The 20,410-nt window shown below is 40.0% G+C and overlaps 1 protein-coding gene and 1 long non-coding RNA gene across 5 annotated transcripts; one reads left to right on the forward strand and one right to left on the reverse strand.

The window, feature by feature from the left end:
* Positions 1 to 219: 219 nt before the first annotated feature.
* LOC135346891 (uncharacterized) lies at positions 220 to 6,704 on the reverse strand. Its single transcript, XR_010398127.1, has 7 exons — positions 6,586 to 6,704; positions 4,425 to 4,487; positions 3,177 to 3,248; positions 2,632 to 2,743; positions 2,277 to 2,444; positions 1,169 to 1,376; positions 220 to 478 (listed from the first exon to the last, which is right to left on the reverse strand). It is a non-coding gene; the product is annotated as an uncharacterized LOC135346891 (long non-coding RNA).
* Positions 6,618 to 20,401, forward strand: LOC135346009 (uncharacterized). Of its 4 annotated transcripts, XM_064543489.1 has the most exons (11): positions 6,699 to 6,859; positions 6,925 to 7,017; positions 8,121 to 8,195; positions 8,259 to 9,485; positions 9,541 to 9,756; positions 9,858 to 10,043; positions 10,104 to 10,316; positions 14,409 to 14,594; positions 14,651 to 14,863; positions 17,985 to 18,233; positions 18,312 to 18,537. In XM_064543489.1, the coding sequence occupies exons 2-11, from the start codon at positions 6,933 to 6,935 to the stop codon at positions 18,440 to 18,442; spliced, it is 2,781 nt and encodes a 926-aa protein (XP_064399559.1). In that variant the 5' UTR covers positions 6,699 to 6,859; positions 6,925 to 6,932; the 3' UTR covers positions 18,443 to 18,537. The 4 variants fall into 4 exon arrangements, with proteins under 4 accessions (XP_064399575.1, XP_064399567.1, XP_064399559.1 ...); XM_064543497.1 differs by having other exon boundaries at positions 6,697 to 6,859; positions 8,121 to 9,485; positions 14,481 to 14,594; XM_064543485.1 differs by having other exon boundaries at positions 8,121 to 9,485.
* Positions 20,402 to 20,410: the final 9 nt, after the last annotated feature.

The following is a 20,410-nucleotide window of genomic DNA, read 5'->3' on the forward strand; positions in this document are numbered from 1 at the left end:
TATATGACACTTTTTGTGAAAAAAATTATGCGACACGACTATTTTCTGACCTCTAACCAACAATTTTATGTCACGTCCTAAATGGAGGTCACGATTAAATATAGCCACCTGCATGGCCTCGATTCCAAGGTCACTTGACATAACAATTAAGCGGTCTGGAATATTAATCGCTCTAAACATGCGACGCAAGCTTTAAACGACCCCTGCTTATATATAAAAGTGTCACTTAAAATTGAATAAGACGGTATGTGATATATTGCTCAGTTTTCGTTTGCGATCAGCTGAAAACTTGCAATTCACAATAGAAAGAGAACCCGATATAATTATGAGTAATCTATTGATACCTTTAAAAATGTACATTTCACAATTAGGAGTCTGCACAGTAATTAAAACTATAAGTTTGGGATGTAGTAGGGACTGCTGGTTCTGAATCATCAATGAGCAATGAGGGACGAGTGTCCACCTGAAGGTTCAGCAGCTGCAATGAAGAGATAAAATGATTAAATTTCTTACTACTGTACAGCAGGTGATTTTGTAGCCAGCAATTTTCTTATAATTATCTCTAAAAAGTACATAAATAGACGTTAAAACTAATTTAAGCGGCCTGTAATTGAGGATTGTAGAATAATCTCCAATTAGATGCAACACCAGGACTTCATCAACCCCTCCCTCCCAAAAAACGACCTTTGGCTTCGTAATTATTTTACCTTAATATAATTATGGTACATGAGGTGCAAAATTTTGTATTTTTCGAGGGCAGACAGTACAAAAATTAAAACTGGGATAAACTCCCACGCACTGGTATTTCACATGCAAAGCTATTGGTGGGTACGGTTTCCTGGTATTATTAGAGGACTCTGGAGCAAAATATAGCACCTGCGAACATTTTCCACTTTACGTACCTCTTGACTTCTATAACACTTTTGAGTGAAAAAACATGGCGAGAAGCAGCACAGCTTGCACCACTCGTAATTTTCGCGTTAACTGCTCTGCCCTCGAAAATGTTTCACAAATTAGAACTGGGGTAAACTCCCACGCACTGATATTTCACATGCAAAGTTATTGGATTGAAACGCGAATATTAGAACCCACGAACATTACTTTTCTGGCCAAATAGCGAACATTTCCCGTTTCCCGCTATATATACAGTATATGAAAAGGCACTTACCTAGAGAGGTCCCGATGGTGTTCAAATTAATTTGGGTCGGTGGACTTATGTTGATATTGGTAGATCAATGTAGTCAGGGGGATGAGGAAGACACCACAGTATGCAGCTAGCCCTAGATTATGGGGGTCAAACATCTGGGGGTATGTCAGTCTGTCTGCAAGAGCTCTAATCCAGGGTGTGCCTCTATCAAGCCACCGGTACTTATAAGCTGCAATGAACCAATAAATAACAAGACATGTACGTTATAAATGGCTGTAAGCTGCAATCAAATACCGTATAGCGTGTATATTTCAAGGGTATATATACATGTTTGCGGTTTTTGCTGATCAAGCACCCCGAACATTATACCCACAAATTTAATATCGCATGCATGCATGCTGCAAAAAGGCTGCTATTCCGCAAAAATTAAATCCGCGAAAGTTTATACCCTCGAAATATACCCACTATACGGTAAATTTATTACAGAGGTGAGATTTTTGTCTACGGATTTCCAGTTCTTATTTTTATTACTGACAATTTACCGTAGAATATTTTGCAAGGATCAAACATATGCAAATTTTGATCGCTTCGCAAAAAACTGTACTGCCAGAACGCAAAAATTAGACAGCAAAGTGTCAAATTTTCTGCTGTTCATTCGCAATGGTTTTTTACCAGCAAAATATTCATACAGTCATGGCACATTGTTACAAGTACAATCAATGTTGCAATTGCTTTCTGTGGTAAATTGGCCTGTATATACCCTTTAATTCATAGAATGTTCTCAGAAACAAAGCAGCAAGCCCTACAATTCTACACGTGCTACACGCTTGCTAAGTAGATTAGTGCAGCTTCTAAAGGCCACACATAGTTTCTGGCAGCAAGATAAATTATATACACCTGTAGAATGCAAAAATAGCCCTGCATTGCAACATGGGAAATTCAAGCTTGTCGATACTTCCCTTCATTTGTTGTATACCAAGCAAAGGTAGTGGCTTGTCCTACTACATTGGATTGTACCATAAAAATAAAAAAGTGGCACTAGGGATTGTTAATGTACGAAGCACACATAACATAGTTTAATGTTCCTGTGGGAAATAGTATTATACTAAACTAAACATTAAGCACTCACCCAAAGAGGGATGGAGAACAGTAGATGTGTAGCCTCTTCCGTGGCGCACACATGTAGCCAGGGTCAGTGCACATATGATAGCCACACCCATATTGCCAAAGTGAGCTGGTGGGAACTGGTGCTTCTTTAGCGGGCCCTTCCCAGAGACAGAGCCACGAGTCTCGTCATCTAAAAATGTCAAGAGAACACTACTTCTAAAGGGTATATGCGTACGTGTGAGGCTTTGTGCACTCGCTATACACAATTTATTTATAAGCAATCACAGTTAAATACAATAGCGTGAAATCGTCATTATTACGACAATACATTGTTCATTTGTAGGTACTAGGTACTAGCACACTGAACTGAATCATACCTGTACCTCCTGATTTAAAGCAGCTCCGTCGTTTGTGAGCCACAGCACTTGAGATGTCCTCTCCAACCTTGACCTTCTGTTGGGTTACAAGCGCTTCTGCCCTTTTGGTCATCTGAGGAATGATAAAAGTGGAGTCAACGTAAACACACCTCGAGATAATGCCCTAGGCTATACACACGTGCACGCAAAAGCTACGTACATGTAGTACTGAAATAAATACACGAGAATGGGAACTGTCGTAACAGACTCACACTGTTATCAGACACTCATACATTTGTATGTACATACACTTTCGTGGACCGCGTTAACTGCTAATGAGACAGTGGTCGGTCACTGGTTGAAAAATAACAAGCTACTTATAATCTAAACTTGTAGGCGATCTTCGAAGGTGACAAAAATCGACGGCAGTTGCCATTACAGTAAAAGGCTATATCAGTTTGCCGCTGTGCAATGAAGCTCAACGCACGCACGTGGTGAATGCTCTTCGTATGAGCATCTTGTTCATGGTATAGTTGAGTTATCAAGCTAAGTGGTGCATGACTCACCCAGGTGGCTCATATGTGCTGTCACGAGGTCCTTGTCGTCCACCAGAGACAATGAATTGGGTAGCATAGGGACTGCACTTAAAATAGATACAAGAATACATGTATACATTACATGCATCAGGACCACATGCTCCTTCATGTACACTACCGTACAGCGGGTAATTTTCGTGGGGTAAAAAATTCGTTTATCTGGAAAACGATGGTTTTCGTGAGTAAAAATTTCGTTTAGTCTCGTTACCTGTACTGCATTAAGCCACGCCTACGTTAACATTTTGTGGAAGTCAGCTTTCCCACAAAAATAACGAACTTTTTACCCCACGAAAATTACCAGCTATACGGTATAACAGCTAGTATACTAGTATACGTGTAATCAGCGTACATCAAGTACATGCACAGCCCTTTTCACCTAGCTCACTTAATTTGCAAAAGCAAAAATGCTACTCAGAGTCTAGTATGTGGCCCACTGTGTGTACATGTAAGGTGTGCATTTTAAAGGGTTGTACAGTGTGCATGCATGCACTGTGTGCACAGCTACCCAACTCTTCAATTGTCTGAACACACTTGAGTCTTTTGAATCATAATTATTATGTCTCGGTGCGCATGCGCAAGCGAGGTATACGGTAGTGTGTTTGTGTGTGTGTGTGCATGTGTGTCTGTCTGTGTGTGTGTGTAGACTGCTACAGCTGCACAAGGATCAACGAAGTGTAAGTAAGAGTTTGTATAGGCTTCTAGTCATGTTTTCTTGGATTTTAATTCGTGGATTTGCAAATAATGCTTCGTTCTCGTTACTTGGAATGCCATTGCAGCCTTTTCAGAAGAGCACATAGCCAAACTTGTTTACCGAGTATTGCTACTCTACTTAGTAGTAGCTCTGCACTAGAACGCTAGCTATTGGTAGCTGCAAGAGTGAGAAGAGAGCTGCGAGGCTCTGCTGACCTGCAGCCATTAATTTTAGACTTAAACTTTTGGCATAGATCGTTTAACAACAATCATCGCCGATCATTACCCACTCTTTGAGTCATCATGATAATTATAATCATTATGTGTATAGAAGCTAGCTTAGTACATGTAGCTTTATGTTATGTAGCTTTGGCACCTCCACCGAGGCATCAGCACCTGCGGTGCTTTCATTCATTTAATTAGTGGCATGCTTGTATCACATGGGTGGTAGTATATTCACTATAATGACCGTCTTACACATTACCATTATTTTGTTACACACGTACTGAGTGTAGAGCATATACATACCATAGGGTGAGTTTCCATCATCAGAAGCTTGATAACAGTTGGTGCACTGGGGGAAGACGTGTCCTACAGAGACAATGACGTACATGTTACTGTAATTGGTGTAATTACAGCGCCACCATAATTTAAACGCCACGTCAGCATCAGCATAATGTTTGAGGCCTTGAAGAAGCACCTACTGTTGCTGGGATTATTTTTTTATAAAAAGGCTTGTTTGAGACATCAAGGCAATCATCCTGCATCTTTGACTGTTGTCTACCATAGCTACAGTCAATGAATGTTGTTCACGAGTCACCTTGCTCTCAACTGTGCAGCTTAGGCAGCTAGCAAGTGAAACTGAGCTATACCACGCCCATTTTCTCTATAAATTCTATACTAGCTGTAGAACATATGCGCCACCATAATTTAGGCGCCAGCTGGGCTGAACCGCAATTTTTGTGTTCTAAAAGATGTGCCACTCAGAAAAATGTTTCTGGCGCTGTAATTAGTATAATAATAATAGTATGGCTAAGAGTGCAGCAAGGCATTAATAGCACTCATAACAAGCATTGGCAAGGTTAATAGCACTCAGCTACGCCTCGTGCAATATTAGTACCCTCGCCATGCCATTGCTTGTTACCATATATGCTTGATCAGGAGCCGCGGCTACTAAATTTTTCATTTTGCTGGAAGAGGAGGCTACAATTCAAGAGAGGCCACTGTTCAAGAGCGGCGTTTATTAGCTCCAGATAATTTAGTTTGTCATCAAAAGTTGTTTTTACCTGCATAAACTTGAACTCTGCCATGAGAAAGTCTTTGTGAAGCACTAACAAGCTGCTACTTGTAGCTACGTACATGTAGCTAGCTGCTAGTAATAATATTTTTGGCTGCCACGTGCAGAAATGCTAGAGTCAAAGTTCACTGAGGCTACTATTTGAGAGCGGCTACTAAAATTAATGTTTCAGTTTGCTAGCAAGGGAGGCTACTATTTGAGTGCGGCCTTTATACAAGAGCGGCCTCTGATCGAGCATATACGGTACTCATGCTATTAATTAATTATTGCACGAGTAACCATACTTACTGATTTCTATTCGTGAATGATCCAGTTCTTTACAGTTCTTATTAACATTTTCGGACGCGGCCATTACAATACGGTGTCAATGACGGCGTGCAATTACTGGTCCGACCGGATGTGATACGGGATTAATCGCTGTACACTCCCTCCAGTTACTAATAGCACATCCTACGATTACTTCAAGCCACACCTTTAAACACCCACGTGGATGGTTGTATACAACACGATTTTATTCAACCATCCACGTGGGTGTTAAAAGTGCTGATTCATCACTTACTGTTCTTGTTTGTTTTGAGCAGCAGTGAAGTAATTTTAGTGTTGCTTATGTTCTCTGCATACTAAATAGGACATGCTAAAGCTGATGGGAAGCTCGATATTAGCTAATTAAAGCGGCAAGTACCTCAGTTCGGGGATACCGTAAGATCTCGATTTAAAGCGACACTTTTAATAATTACGAAGCCAGAGGTCGCATCTTTTGAAGGTTGAATAATTATATTGAAGTCCTGGTGTCGCATATTTAGAGGGTCGCATCTAATTGGAGGTAACTTTACAGAGTCTACTTGCCTCGATTTCAGGCCGCTTAAAAACACTGATTTTCCAGTGGGCTACAATCGAGGCTAGGGAGTGGCTTACCACATTTACCTTCATTTAGAACGCAACATTAAAAAATAATTGTCCACGCAGCTGTCGCTACTTTTAGAGGTCAGAAAATTGCTGAAGCTCCTGGGTGTCGCATATTTGGAGGGTCGCCTTATCGAGGTCTTACGGTACATTACTTTTTCCGAAATTCCAACTATCGCACACTTTTGTTTTCTGGCTAATTTACGTCATCATTGCAAGAGCTGCGACATTGCTATTCAACCCAGCTTGTTCCTAAGGCATGCAAGTCGGCTTGTGTAGGGTCAGATTCTGCATAACGCTGTTTGTTTTTGTTTACTGTGGTGCTAAATCGTTTGAAAATCAGTGTTGTTCGAAGTTCCATTGTTTACTCTATTAAATAGAGCTAAAGAGCTAGAGGTTACTGAACTTAAAGTGACCCTCCAAAATTTGGAGGGTCACTTTAAGTACAGTAACCTCTTTAGCTTTATCAATAACAAATTATTGACTTACTTCTTGAATTGACAGTAGGAGGCTCGTAGTTATCAGAGACTGTATGATGTGCAACCTGATTCCTTATACTGAAAGGCAGCTGTGCTGTAACCCCGCTGAGTCAGCACAATATCAATATTTGCTGAGTCAGCATAATTCTGGAACTGCTGCAACAAAAAATGTCAAGGAGATGCATTCCTGGGCCATGGGATCGAAGCCGGCTAGCGCGCTATCAGAGTACATGCATTTTTACTGCCCTGAGGAAATAAATATGCTTCATGGACACATCTCCTAGGTACCTAGGATACAGTTGATTCAGTATTGCCATCACGGTTGATTTTTATTTAATATCACTCACAGTTGCTACAATGAACTACAGACTGATTGCTATTTTGACACTGACAATACTGATGTTAATCATGTTTGCACACAAGGAAGTATCCTGTGATGCCGGTAAGACTTATTATGATACAATAATTATATACCACGAAATATTCGCGAATATTAAGCCCCTCGATTATATCCAACAGTAAGAGGGATTGGTAACGACCAGGCCCCCCTGTGTAAAAGGTTGAAACACTCCGCGTTATATTTCGCGCTCGCAAATATGTTCATGGTTGATAGTTCTGTGTTGTATTTTAACTGTTTCTAGCTCTCCTATCCACTAGCGATCACTCAGAAGCTGGGAGGTACTCTAGAGAAGTAAGTTTATACCACTGACAAGCTCTGAGTCCGTTGTCTTTACTCTGTTTCCAATTTTAATTACTCTATGTCAACTTTTCTCTTTCCCTGCTGTGGAGTCAAAACAGCAAAGTACATTGCTTGACTTGGTTATTATGTATCTATAAGTGCTACATAGAATGGCTTCATGCTATGAATAAGCTATACTGTTCATAAACGTTTGCAGTATAGTCCTTCAAACTGCTTTAGTATATAGTATACTTTTAGACACACCACGGGCCTTGACCTCTCACGACTTCATAGTATATAAGAGCTTTTTTTTTATAGCATTTATTAGTGGCTTAGTCGACTTTTTGAGCTTACTTTTTAGAAAAATCAACACTGAAAGTGATCAATTTCACTGTTTCTATGCACAGCACATTGTAGAGCAGTCAAGACAGGTAATGAGCATGCTGACTATAAAAATAATCCTTTGTAGTTTTAGCCACACCCTATAACGCGGAGTGTTTCACGCAAACATTTTCGTTTCCAATCTCCTACTATTCTATCTATGATATATCTGAAAGAACATTCGCTCTGAAGCAGGAAACAAGGGACATTATACCATTACTCAAAGTAGCTTTATGATAGCTTTGGCACGTCCACCGAGGCATCAGCACCCGCGGTGCTTTGATTTGAGTCAGTGGTTCAGTGACATGTGCGAATGTGACATTATCTGGACTTTATACACGTGCATAATGTATATTCGTGGGTATAATTATAATCATTGTATTGATTTATGCATGCATGATCATGATGCATGCACGTATATATACATATTATAAAATGATATGCACACTATAATTATTATACGAATTCTCTACCACCCTTGATAGGTGTAACCTCAACAAGTGCTGGAAACAAGTTTGTGGTCGGTTTCTTGAGAAATAGTATTAATGAAGCCCCAGCAGGTACGCCCACAGAGTTGTTATTGTCTATGACAAATCCAGAGTCAAGTGCTATTAATTTCACAGTCACTCCAATTGATTTTAATCGTACCATTTCTACCTCTTCAATTGTGGCAACCATTCCACTAAGTTTTGAGGTACGATCTCTCAATGAAACGAACAAGGGGATCCTTGTAGAAGCTGACGGAAACATCAACGTGTACGGGTTGTCTAATAACCTATATTCGCAAGATGCCTTTTTAGCGTTACCCTGTACTGTAATGCCAGTTGATGAATACGAATATTATGTAATCTCCTACGACCCATTCGTCGATATTATGAATTCCGTTCCTTATCCTAGTGTTGTTTTGTTGGTAGCCTGTGAAGATGGAACTGTTGTCACGTTCCGCAATTCCTCAACAATAATATTACTAAATAGTACGCAAACATATCAGATTCACAGTGATCAAAATGATCTCACAGGAACAAGAATAACTAGCTCGAAACCTTTGTCTGTGTTTAGCGGATCTGATTGTGCATTAGTTCCATCTTCTTCGAGTGGTTGTGATGCACTGATTGAGCAAGTGCCTCCGACTGTGACATGGGGCTTAAAATTCCTCCTGGGCGCTCTTGGCCCTCAATACATTTCTGCGTCTGGTGATATTATTCGTGTTCTTAGTTCCCGAGCAGCAAATGTATCTGTTAGCGGCTGCACCACCTCACTCAGTGAATTCCAGTTACAGAGTGGAGGGAGTTTCAGAGAATTTCAAATCGAACAAAACAGTTTCTGTAGCATTGAATCCACTTCTCCAGTACTGGTCGCTCAGTATGCAGGTACTGTTGCTAGCGGACAAACTGTTAGCGGAGGACCATTCATGATGATAATTCCTCCAATTGAGCAGTTTAGAAATAACTATTTAGTAGAGACGTTCCGTCGTTCTGGATCGAACTTTGTCACTATATATGTTGCTCCTGAGTTTTTTCAAACTGCAGATATATTGTTAAACGAAAATGTTGTTACTGGTTGGACGGATGTTACATGTTCAAGTGGAGAGGTTTGTGGCCACATAAGTAGAACGAGTGTGTCTTTTGGACCACATTCTATCCGCCATCAAAACAGATCAGCCGTTATAGGTGTTTCAGTGTTCGGATTCACCGGAAGTACTTATGGTTACCCTGGAGGCATGAGGTTATCTCCCATACAATGCAACTGTGGTCAAAACTCTATTTGCTTGAATAACATTGGACAGTTCAATTGTAGGTGCTTGAATGGATTTGCCTTAATGTCTGGAACAGATGAATTCGTATGTAACGGTAGGTTGTCATGAGTAAATATTTATACAGAAAGTTATTATACTTTTTATTACAGCCATAACTTGTCCTCCTTTGACTGCTCCTACTAATGGTTTTGTGACGTACAATACTACTATTAATGGAGACGGCACCTATGCCTTAGATGTAGTAGCTACCTATAGCTGTGACACCGGGTTTTATCTGGTTAGTAACACCTCATTGACAAAGACATGTACTGGAAATGGCAGTAGCACTACTGGTGCTTTTGATGGACAAGCTCCAATCTGTGAAGGTATATAATTATATATTAAAAGCACATAATTATTATACACAATTCCAAGAGCAATGTAGTATAGCTGTATAGATGTATAATAATGATCATTTCTGCTACAGCTATAACATGCCCTCCACTTTACAATCTAACTGACGGCTCGGTGTCTTATTCGAATGTGCCTGGTTTAATGGCTACCTATAGTTGTGACACTGGGTTTGCTTTGGTTGGTAACAAGACAAGGACTTGCACTGGAGATGGCAGTAACAGCACTGGTGCATTTAATGGGGCGGCTCCAACCTGTGAACGTGAGTGGATTAATTAAGAATACTTTAAATTTCCCCATATTCCCCATATTCCCCATACAGCCATAACCTGCCCTGCTGTGCCCTCGCCAAGCAACGGGAGTACTAACTTTAGTGGATCTTCAGCTAATCAAATCGGCAACTATATATTTAATGTAGTGGCTACCTACATCTGTGACACTGGGTTTTCTCTGGTTGGTAACAGCTCAAGGACTTGCACTGGAAGTGACAATAGTATTACGGGTTCTTTTGATGGACAAACTCCAATCTGTGAAGGTACATGTATATACATTATAAAGGCACATACACAATTTTCTATGGGGTGCCAAATGTGTCAAAATGAAAAAAAATTGCCCGTATTTATATATGCTATACATGTATCCACGTGTGTATTTATAATTTTTATTTACTGATTCAGTCCGTATCCTAGGTGATGTCCAGTAATTATATTATATAATTACTTCCCCCAGGCACTATTCTTATAATCTACTTCCCCAGCAGATTTGAATTGATATGATGCATCTTGACAAAATTTGGTACATTGCACACAATAAAATTCAAAAATGTTGTGTAAGCTTGACAGTATTGAACTGAACTAGCTGAAGCCTGTGGTCAAATTCTTGCTCTGTGCTTTCTCAGTAGTCAAGGCTGTGGCTCAGAAGTAGAGGATTACAAGTAGACTGTGGTGTTGTTGACAATAACAGACTAGTTCAGAGCTACAGTACAGTACAGGTAGCTAGCTACATGTACAAACCTCGCAGCTGCATTTAGTGGTGGGCGGGTCTGGTCAAAGTTTATGCATGGCTTCCAGCTAGCTGAACCTAGCTAGCTCATGTAGCTCCACAGTAGTACTGCTAGTTCTATGCCTGTAACTGTTCTAACTGCATAATTCTGAGGCTGTGAGAGCAAGTTTGACTGTCTCCACTGATGTTCAAATGACTGTTTTGCTGTTTTTGCAGTAAATAAATCAGTTGTTGACTGGTTGCCTAGTAATTATGGTTTATAAACAACCTCAGCCTCGGGCTGCGCCCTCGGCATTGGTTGTTTATAAGCCATAATTACTAGTCAACCAGTCAATAACTATAACATATAAATCAATAGCGTAGATTTATAAATCATCCAAGTTCTGATTTATAAATCCATTCTCCAGATTTACATGTATACTTTAATTTATATATGAATGCTCAGATTTATATATCCGATCCCAGACTTATAAATCCATTCAGTGGTGGATCTAGGATTCTTGAAAGGGAGGTTCCGGTGGCACCATGAAGGGCTCTGAGCGGAATAAGGACTCTTTAATTTACCTTAAAAAAGGTCGTCACTTCTCCGAAACAGTCAGCATGCGCATTGGCACATTTGTGACAGGGCCTAGGAAAACAATTAACCCTTATGGAGCAAACGATTTTATTGCTTAATTACTGAAATAAAGCAGTTCTTAAGCTTCAAATTGATTACGATATCACTCACCTTGCACCTTCCTATACCTCAAAATATTTTCGGGTGAAAGGGGGACAGTATTGACCTACCGTTTTGAGAAACTATGAGTTCCAAGTTCTATCCGCATATACAAGAACAGCATGAACAAATTCAATGGCTGCCATGTAACGGCTATACAAAAAATTTTAGGATTAAAAATTTTTTTTGAAAAGGTAGAGGAGATAATAGAAGTTACTTCTTATGAAAGAAAACCAAAATCCTAAAATAGCTCTAATATTTTACTTTGTAGTGTGCTGAAGATTATTTATTAGTTTGCTCCATAAGGGTTGTTTTCCTATATATATATGCCCTGTCACATTTTGTTTCAAAATGGCGATACAAAATACCATGCCCCAAACCGGAAGGTTAAATCGACTTGATTTATTTTATCAACTCGATTTTATCGACTTCATCTGTTAGCGATCGACTCGATGTGTTTTATCAAACTCGATTATCGACTTCATCTGGTAGGGATCGACTCGATGTGTTTTATCAACTTGGACAAGACACAGAGTCTCTTGAGGCCACAGGCACGCCTACAGTAGCTCAGATGGGGACCTTCTGAGCCTGAGGTCACACAGGCACGCCTGCAGGAGGTCACAGCAGTTTACTTACTATGTTTCTGTGACCCAGGCTATCCCTTGAAACATAGCAAGTAAGCTGATGTGACCTCCTGCAGGCGTGCCTGGAAGGTTCCCATCTGAGCTACTGTAGGCGTGCCTGTGGCCTCAAGAGTGTCTGTGTCTTGTCTGAGCCTTTGTTCTGCGTTGTGCAGTCGTAGATATAGCCTCGATTGCAGGCCGCCCTAGAAACTCCCAGGAGCCTGGAATCGAGGCTAATCCTAGCTGATCGATCGAGTTGATCCTTACCAGAAGAAGTCGAGTTGATAAAACACATCGAGTCGATCCCTACCAGATAATCGAGTTGATAAAACACATCAAGTCGATCCCTACCGGATGAAGTCGATAAAATCGAGTTGATAAAACACATCGAGTCGATCTAATCCGAATAGAGCCGGACCAGACCCCATCCAAATACATGAAATTTCTGGATTAACGGATGCCATTAATTCATTATGAATATCATTAACGAAGACACTTTTGTACATGTATTATGATATTACTGTGGCCAGAAGGGAAGCTGCTAGCTAGAATAGTCTTTTATCTCAACTTTCTCTCCAATACAGTGAGTCTTGTGAGCTCTCTCTTCGTTTTCTTTGCAGTGGCCATTGTTTGAGCAGTTTATTGATAAAATTATTGCTGATTCAGCAAAGAAAGTTAGATTGCGCATGCGCAATGGTCTACCGTATTACTAGAATATTTTGCTGGTGAAAAACCAGTTTGCGAATGAGCCAAATCAGCAGAATATTTGACCCATTGCGATCTAACTATTGCCGTTCTGGCAAGGGTCGTGTGTATTTACTAGTAATAATTTAGGTTTTGCGGATTTTATTGTTGCGAATTGATCAACCCTTGCAAAATTCACAAATATTTGATGCTCGCAAAACATTCTAGTAATACAGTATTCTACTGACAGCCCCTCTTTTTCAGTTTGCCGTTTTGTCCGGATTTGCGAGGTTTCGGACTAAAGATGTCCGGATTTAGTTGGGCGTGGCTCGACCGTCCCTTGACGGGAGGTCGGGTTGCAAGCCTATCTGGGATTTGTTCTGCGCCACTATAGTGGCACCCTATCAAATTGCAGCATTTTTCATGTGCTTGGTTACAGTTCAACAGAACAAATCCCAGATAAGCTTGCAACCCCACCTAGGGGACGGTCGAGCCACGCCCAACTAGTCCGGATTAGCGAGGTTCTACTGTATTATCAATTATGTATACAACTAATAATAACAGGTCAGATCGAGCAGCTTGTAATTATTACTTGCCAAGCCACAGTACATGATAAGTATACTTGTTAGCCTTGTAACTAAAGCTCAGACAAGACACAGACTCTTGAGGCCACAGGCACACCTGCAGTAAAAACAAACTTTGCCGGATTGGTCACAACAAACAACTTCGAAACTACTTTTTTAACATCACTATGACAATAATTATAGCCGGCCATGCACCTCAGTTCTCAGTCTCAGTCAGAGTCACTAGCTAAATAGGGTTGGTGACTGATCACATGAATGAAGTGCATCAAATTAAACACAATGATCTCAAACGCTTCCGCTCGCCCCATGGCACTTGCGTCACCCTAGTTATAATTATACATAATTATGGAGAATAGATATATAAATCAGAACATGAATATGTAAATCTGCGCATAATTATAAATCTGTATAATTTATAAATTTAGAGAATGGATTATAAATCTAGCTATGCTATATAGATTTATATAATACACATTATTATATGCATGATACATAAATATATACAGTAGACTCTCGTTAATCCAGTCACCTTGGGACCATGCAGCTTGGCCGGAATAGCGAGGTGGCTGTATTTCGTAAATAGCCGCGGCTTAAAAACGACCTTACCTCGAATCTAATTACTACTTTTGCAGTTCTTGTCTCGAGGATAATGAAGGATAATGAATCATTCTGTTCTCTATTTAAGTGTAATCCAATTTTATTTGCTAAACCACACCCAAAACGTCATATCCGGCCGTAATATACGTATAAATTTACATTGAAAACCTTGTTTGGGACAGCCAGCACTGGCCGGTAAACGGAATAGCGAGTGGCCGTACTTCGGGGTGAGTTTTGTGCAGTAAACATAGCTAGCATTCCGTGCCAAGCCAAATGGCCGGTATATCGAGGTGGCCGTACTTCAGAGAGCCGGAATAGCGAGAGTCTACTGTATACGAGCAATTTTTTTTTTGACACATTTGGCACCCATGCATTATACAGTGTATAGTATATAGCTGTATATATGATCATTTCTGCTACAGCTATAACATGCCCTCCACTTTACAATCTAACTGACGGCTCGGTGTCTTATTCGAATGTGCCTGGTGTAATAGCTACCTATAGTTGTGACACTGGGTTTGCTTTGGTTGGTAACAAGACAAGGACTTGCACTGGAGATGGCAGTAACAGTACTGGTGCATTTAATGGGGCGGCTTCAACCTGTGAACGTGAGTGCATGGATTAATCTGTTAAGAATACTTTATACTTCCCCATTCCCCTACAGCCATAACCTGCCCTGCTGTGCCCTCGCCAAGCAACGGGAGTACTAACTTTAGTGGATCTTCAGCTAATCAAATCGGCAACTATATATTTAATGTAGTGGCTACCTACAACTGTGACACTGGGTTTTCTCTGGTTGGTAACAGCTCAAGGACTTGCACTGGAAATGACAGTAGTATTATGGGTTTTTTTGATTGGTCTGCTCCAACTTGTGAAGGTGAGTGCATGTTAGATTATTTCGACATTTTGTTCCTAATATATATGCAGTCATTATACCTGCCCTATACCAATGCACCGTTAATAATACACTGTAAAAAAAAGTGTGCTGAACATGTGCTAGAGTAAGGCATCTATTATCAGACACAATGCATGTTCAGACACTCATTCTGAGGAAACAAGCAGTGACAAAAATGTTCTTTTGCACCATCTGATCAAGCATGTGTTACTATGAATGTATGCAAAAAAGAATTGATAAATATCAACTACTAACTCTTCAAGAGCTGAAAATGTGCTAGTGTCTGATAAACGGTAAGAACAGACAAAAAAATCGATTATCAGACACACAACCTACCGTTTCTTCTGTAGGGGGACATGCTGAGAGTCACAAAGTAATTATGTAAGGACAATAAAACTAACCCCCAAAGTTGGAGTTGCAAAACGCTTGTATGTCCATGCATGCAGCAATTATTTCTGTTGAGTTACTCGCTTATCAATGATCAGACAGCAAATGAGGTCAAAGGTCAAATGTTCTTGACATCCCATGTAACTGGGGCCAAAGGTCAAAGATTTTTTAGTAGTTGTACGTGATATGCCAATGACCTTTGACCTATGCTGAGAGTCATGCACATAGTAATTATGTAAGGACAATAACTAAACAATAAAACCCCCAAAGTTGGAGTTCAAAACGCTTGTATGTCCATGCAGCAATTATTTCTGCTGAGTCACTCGCGTATCAATGATCAGACAGCAAATGAGGTCAAAGGTCTGACATCCCACGTAACTGCATGGGGCCAAAGGTCAAAGGTTATTTAGTAGTTGTACATGAGATGCCAATTACCTTTGACCTTTAAAGGCGTGGCTTCCGGTAAGTAGTCAATCCACGAAATGTATTCAACGAAACACTTTTAGAGGCAGGCCATTCCACGAAATTTAAGCGCCTCGAAAAGTTCGAGTCCACTGCAATGGCTGATTCAGAATGGATGTATTCACCATAATCACCGTAATGGGAGTAATCACATGCAGTATAATGGGTGTAATCACGACATAATCACTGTATTATAAAAGTGATCATAATTATGCCTCGATTGCGCATGCGCATGCAGCGAGGTATCGGTAGTGTGTTTGTGCGTGTGTGTGTGTGTGTGTAGAATGCAGCTGCTCAGTGGTGAAAGTGAGAGTTTCTAAAGCTTCTATGGTATTAGCCTCGATCCCAGGCCGCACTTCCCACTAGGGAAGTGGGCCTGGTATCGACTACCGTTGCGCATGCGCTAATATCCCCCCGGTATCTGGGGGCTTTGGATAACATCGTTTATGCTCAGTAAAACTATGACATCACAACGAAAGGAAGTGGATTGAAGGAAGTAGATAGAAAGTTCGATTGAAGGTTTCTAGCCCATCAGATAGCATTCTCTGATAGCTACCCTTAGCCTGCTATGTTAACAAAAGACTCACAGCCTGCAACAGTGTGGATGACGATCGTCTTAAAGGAGTGACGGGACAGGCCACGCCCATTTAACACTAACTTTGGTGAAAGTGTACTATACTACTGCTACTGATTCTATCAGAAGAAAATAGCAGTACAACAAACCTACACAGTTCTGTCTCTAGCTAGCTAGCTATATAGCTCGGTGTATGACTTTTAGGATATTTTCTCTGATGCATCCAGTATTATAGGAATATTTACGGGGAAAGAATCCAATAATTTGGCGCATGCGCAAGCAGTCGATAGCAGGCCTTCTTTCAAAGGCCGGTGAAGGAGGCTACTATGGTATTGGATTGCAATTTTTGCAAAATAATAATGCTTCGTTCTCGAGTTATGGCTACTTTGAACAGCTAAAAGCTTCTGTTGGAGACTTCAGACTCTTGTGCGATATTGAAAACACACACACTTGCACTGAGGTTGTACTAATAACTTATAGCTACATATTAGTTTGCTTTGCACTAGAACGCTATATAGCTATTGGTAGCTATATAAGAGTGAGAAAAGAGCTACAAAAGCCACAATGTTTCTCAGCTTGCCATTAATAATTGCAGACTTTGAACTTCGATCCTTCTTAGCAATAATCAATTATGGTCGATCATTTCCCATGCACTCTTTTTCTGCTCTGATTCCCTGCAGCCGCACTGCATTAAGAATTGTAACTGCACATAATTTTTGAGTACTATACTGTAGCTGGGGCGAATCTAGCAGGTAGCAGAGGGCCGTGCTCAAGCACCCCCCTGAGGCCCTGACAAATTAATTATCTTTGTTGTGTCTCACTCATTGGCTGTGGAAGTCACTCTCAGACTTGGTACTAGACTCATCAAGTAATAGAGTACAAGGAAGCACAGCTTGCAAGCCACACCTAATACAAAAATAATGATATGTCACATTGACACCGCATCCATGCACTGGAAAATACCGTATAGCGGGTATATTTCGAGGGTATAAATTTTCGCGGATGGACCATTACAAAGGATTTCGCGGATTTTATTTTCGTGGTCTGAGTTCCCAGCCTTTTGGCGCATGCGCACATCAACATGCAGCTGTACCACCACACCGTTAGCCTCGAATCCAGGCCTAGCCTATAACGGTGAGGTACCTCTTATTGTCGATAGGTGTGGTCAATAATACTGAACACGCCTACTATTCAATAAAGATATAAATTTTCGTGGGTATAAATTTTCGCGGTTTAGGCTCAATCCGCGAAAACCGCGAACATTTATACCCTCGAAATATACCCGCTATACGGTACGTCAAAAGGGCGTAACCCCCCCCTTGATTTTCGCGAGTGTTTTTTGAGAGAGGATAGCTCCTTAATTGCCTCACTTGCTCAGCACTATAATATTATACCTACCACTTTTTCTATATAGACGCCACTATAATTATGCATGTATATAGGCTTCCTTGCTATAAAGATTTGGGACCACCACCGAGGCATATACTATAGCACACTTTTTGTTTCTTTTTTGCGGTGTAGAGCTTGAAACCAGAGGAGGTGTATGACAGGCGCGGTGCAGCTCTATGCAATTAGTATTTGAATATCATTATCCATGCACCCACACGCGCCCCGCCCATAAAAAAAACATGTTTTGCTGAGCGTAATCAGAGGCTAATTGTTTGATACTTTTTATTACAGCCATAACTTGTCCTCCTTTGACTGCTCCTACTAATGGCTTTGTGACGTACAATACCACTATTGATGGAAACAGTACCTATGCCTTTGATGTGGTAGCTATTGATGAAAACAGCACCTATGCGTTTGATGTGGTAGCTATCTATAGCTGTGGCACAGGGTTTTCTCTAGTTGGTAGCAATACAAGGACTTGTACTGGAAATGGCAGTAGCACTATTGGTGCATATGATGGAGAGCCTCCAACCTGTGTAGGTGAGTGTGTGAGATTATAATGCACATTCGATCAAAATTGTTAATACAGAGAGTAATCATAACGCTTTTTTTTCACAGCTGTCTCAATTTCATTGTTGCTCCTCTTTATTCTCATACCCGTTGTGATTGTGGCTCTACTAGCTCTAGGTGGAGGATACATAGCTGTTGCTCGTCTCCGGAAACGGAAAAACTGTTGTGTTTCACGTTAAACTATACTATAATTATTATCACTGTTATCTTCATGCAATCACATGCACTCATAGTTTGTCAACAATTTAATTGATTAACAATTTAATTGATTAAGTCATCGATCAAGTTGAGGTGTTTCTGGTAGTGTCTCTGACAAAGAACAATGCTCGATTTTGTCGACCACTGCATGGTTTTAATTTATAAAAAGACCCGTACATAACTACATGTATGTCTTGTATACTGACAACACAGCTATAATTATATAATACTAACAGAGACACACTTTCAACCACAAATACCCCCCAAAAAGTATGCATAATAGAGGCTTTATTACAATGCTCCTCTTCAGCTGGTTCCACCTCGTCTGTTTTAAGGAAGCCACACAAGCCTCTTTGGTGCTTAAATAACGAGTGTTGCTAGCGTGCGCTTGCTAATGCCTCTCGCCATGTTATGCATGCTTTGGCTCAAAAAGTATTACTGTTATAGTAGTTTCTATATTAAAGTTAGCTTCTCTATATAAAGTCACTGAGAAGAAAATACTTATTTACATGCATCTATTGTTGTATTATGTGGCTTACCAGGACCTCAAGAAAGAAGAAAATTGATTCTTCCAGGATCTGTAGTTCAGTGTATATATCTATAAGAAGAAAAGACTTGTGTATACCAATGCAGGCCGGGTTCCTCTTGAAGTACCATTTACCAGCAAAAGCCACTCTATCATTATTGTATAAGAAGGCTGCACGACAAATAATCATAATGCTATTACAGTGGTATATGTATAATTATAGGCATGCACATAACATGCTGAAATCGATTTTATTTACATCAGTTTTTTTAAAATGTGCGTATCTATCGCTAGATCTAGCTGATATAATTTAGTGTGCTGGTCTATTTTATTGCTGCAATCTGAACATAATTATTGGCTGCATGTATTATACTGAATCAGTTGTCTTAATTATTTGTGTATTTATAAAGCCATTTATCCGTTAGCTAAGCACATAAGGAAGACTACAATCCTCTTAATGCAAGGAAGATCTGTAGCTCCATGGTTCAACAAATGCCCTATATTATGAATCATTGTATCCTTTGACTTGGGTTCTAATCGATCATGATAGTGGGAGGAAAACTGTTATATGGCAAGTGAAACTGTTTATATCTCGTTTGCATAATGCACGGTATATAACCAATTAACTAGTAATCATTCATCATATTTGGAGTCCAAAAAACAACACAGTACTAAATGTGTTTGTCTACACACATTACATACAGTTATTGTTCGCCATGTTTTTTAAGGCATCAAGGCAAGTAAGGTTAACTATTATAATTACAGACTATAAATAAAATACGATTATGCACTAGTGCAACACTTTGTATTGGACACATCCATATGAGTCTTCACAAGTTTTAATATAGTGCATGCCTTCAATGATTCGATCGCATTAAAATTATATGTTCCTCAACTGGGTAATTAATGTATATATAATTATAGGAGTCAGTTAACTGGTGACCAATGAAGATTCTGTGTATATACGTCTGCATCTAGAAAATCCTCATACAAATTTCTTGCTTCCATTCGAACTGCATATAATAATTATATATACTAGATTTGTATATAGCATGTATAGCAGACGATATATACTCGCTGAAAAATCTCCACTCTAAAACTCTTCGTATATACCTACTATATAGTGCTGGTTATAAGTCTAGATCTACTATATAATTGCGTTGTTATATTCACATGCATGCAGGTGAAGGAAAGATAATTATAGGGATGTGCAGTGATGACTCAGAGTTGTAAGCCCAGTTATCAAGCAGTGCATGAGCAACGGCTATGACAACATGTCCAACTTCAAGGAAACTTCTCGTGACATCCAGGCAAATTCATCTAGTATATACATGCGGATGTACTGATGTATTATAATTTTGACTTGAATGCTTCAGTGTTGCATGATCCTAGAATAATTAATCACCAAAATTATTTCTTGTGC

This window comes from Halichondria panicea, chromosome 1 (genome assembly GCF_963675165.1).
Source record: "Halichondria panicea chromosome 1, odHalPani1.1, whole genome shotgun sequence".
Taxonomy (NCBI): Eukaryota; Metazoa; Porifera; class Demospongiae; order Suberitida; family Halichondriidae; genus Halichondria; species Halichondria panicea.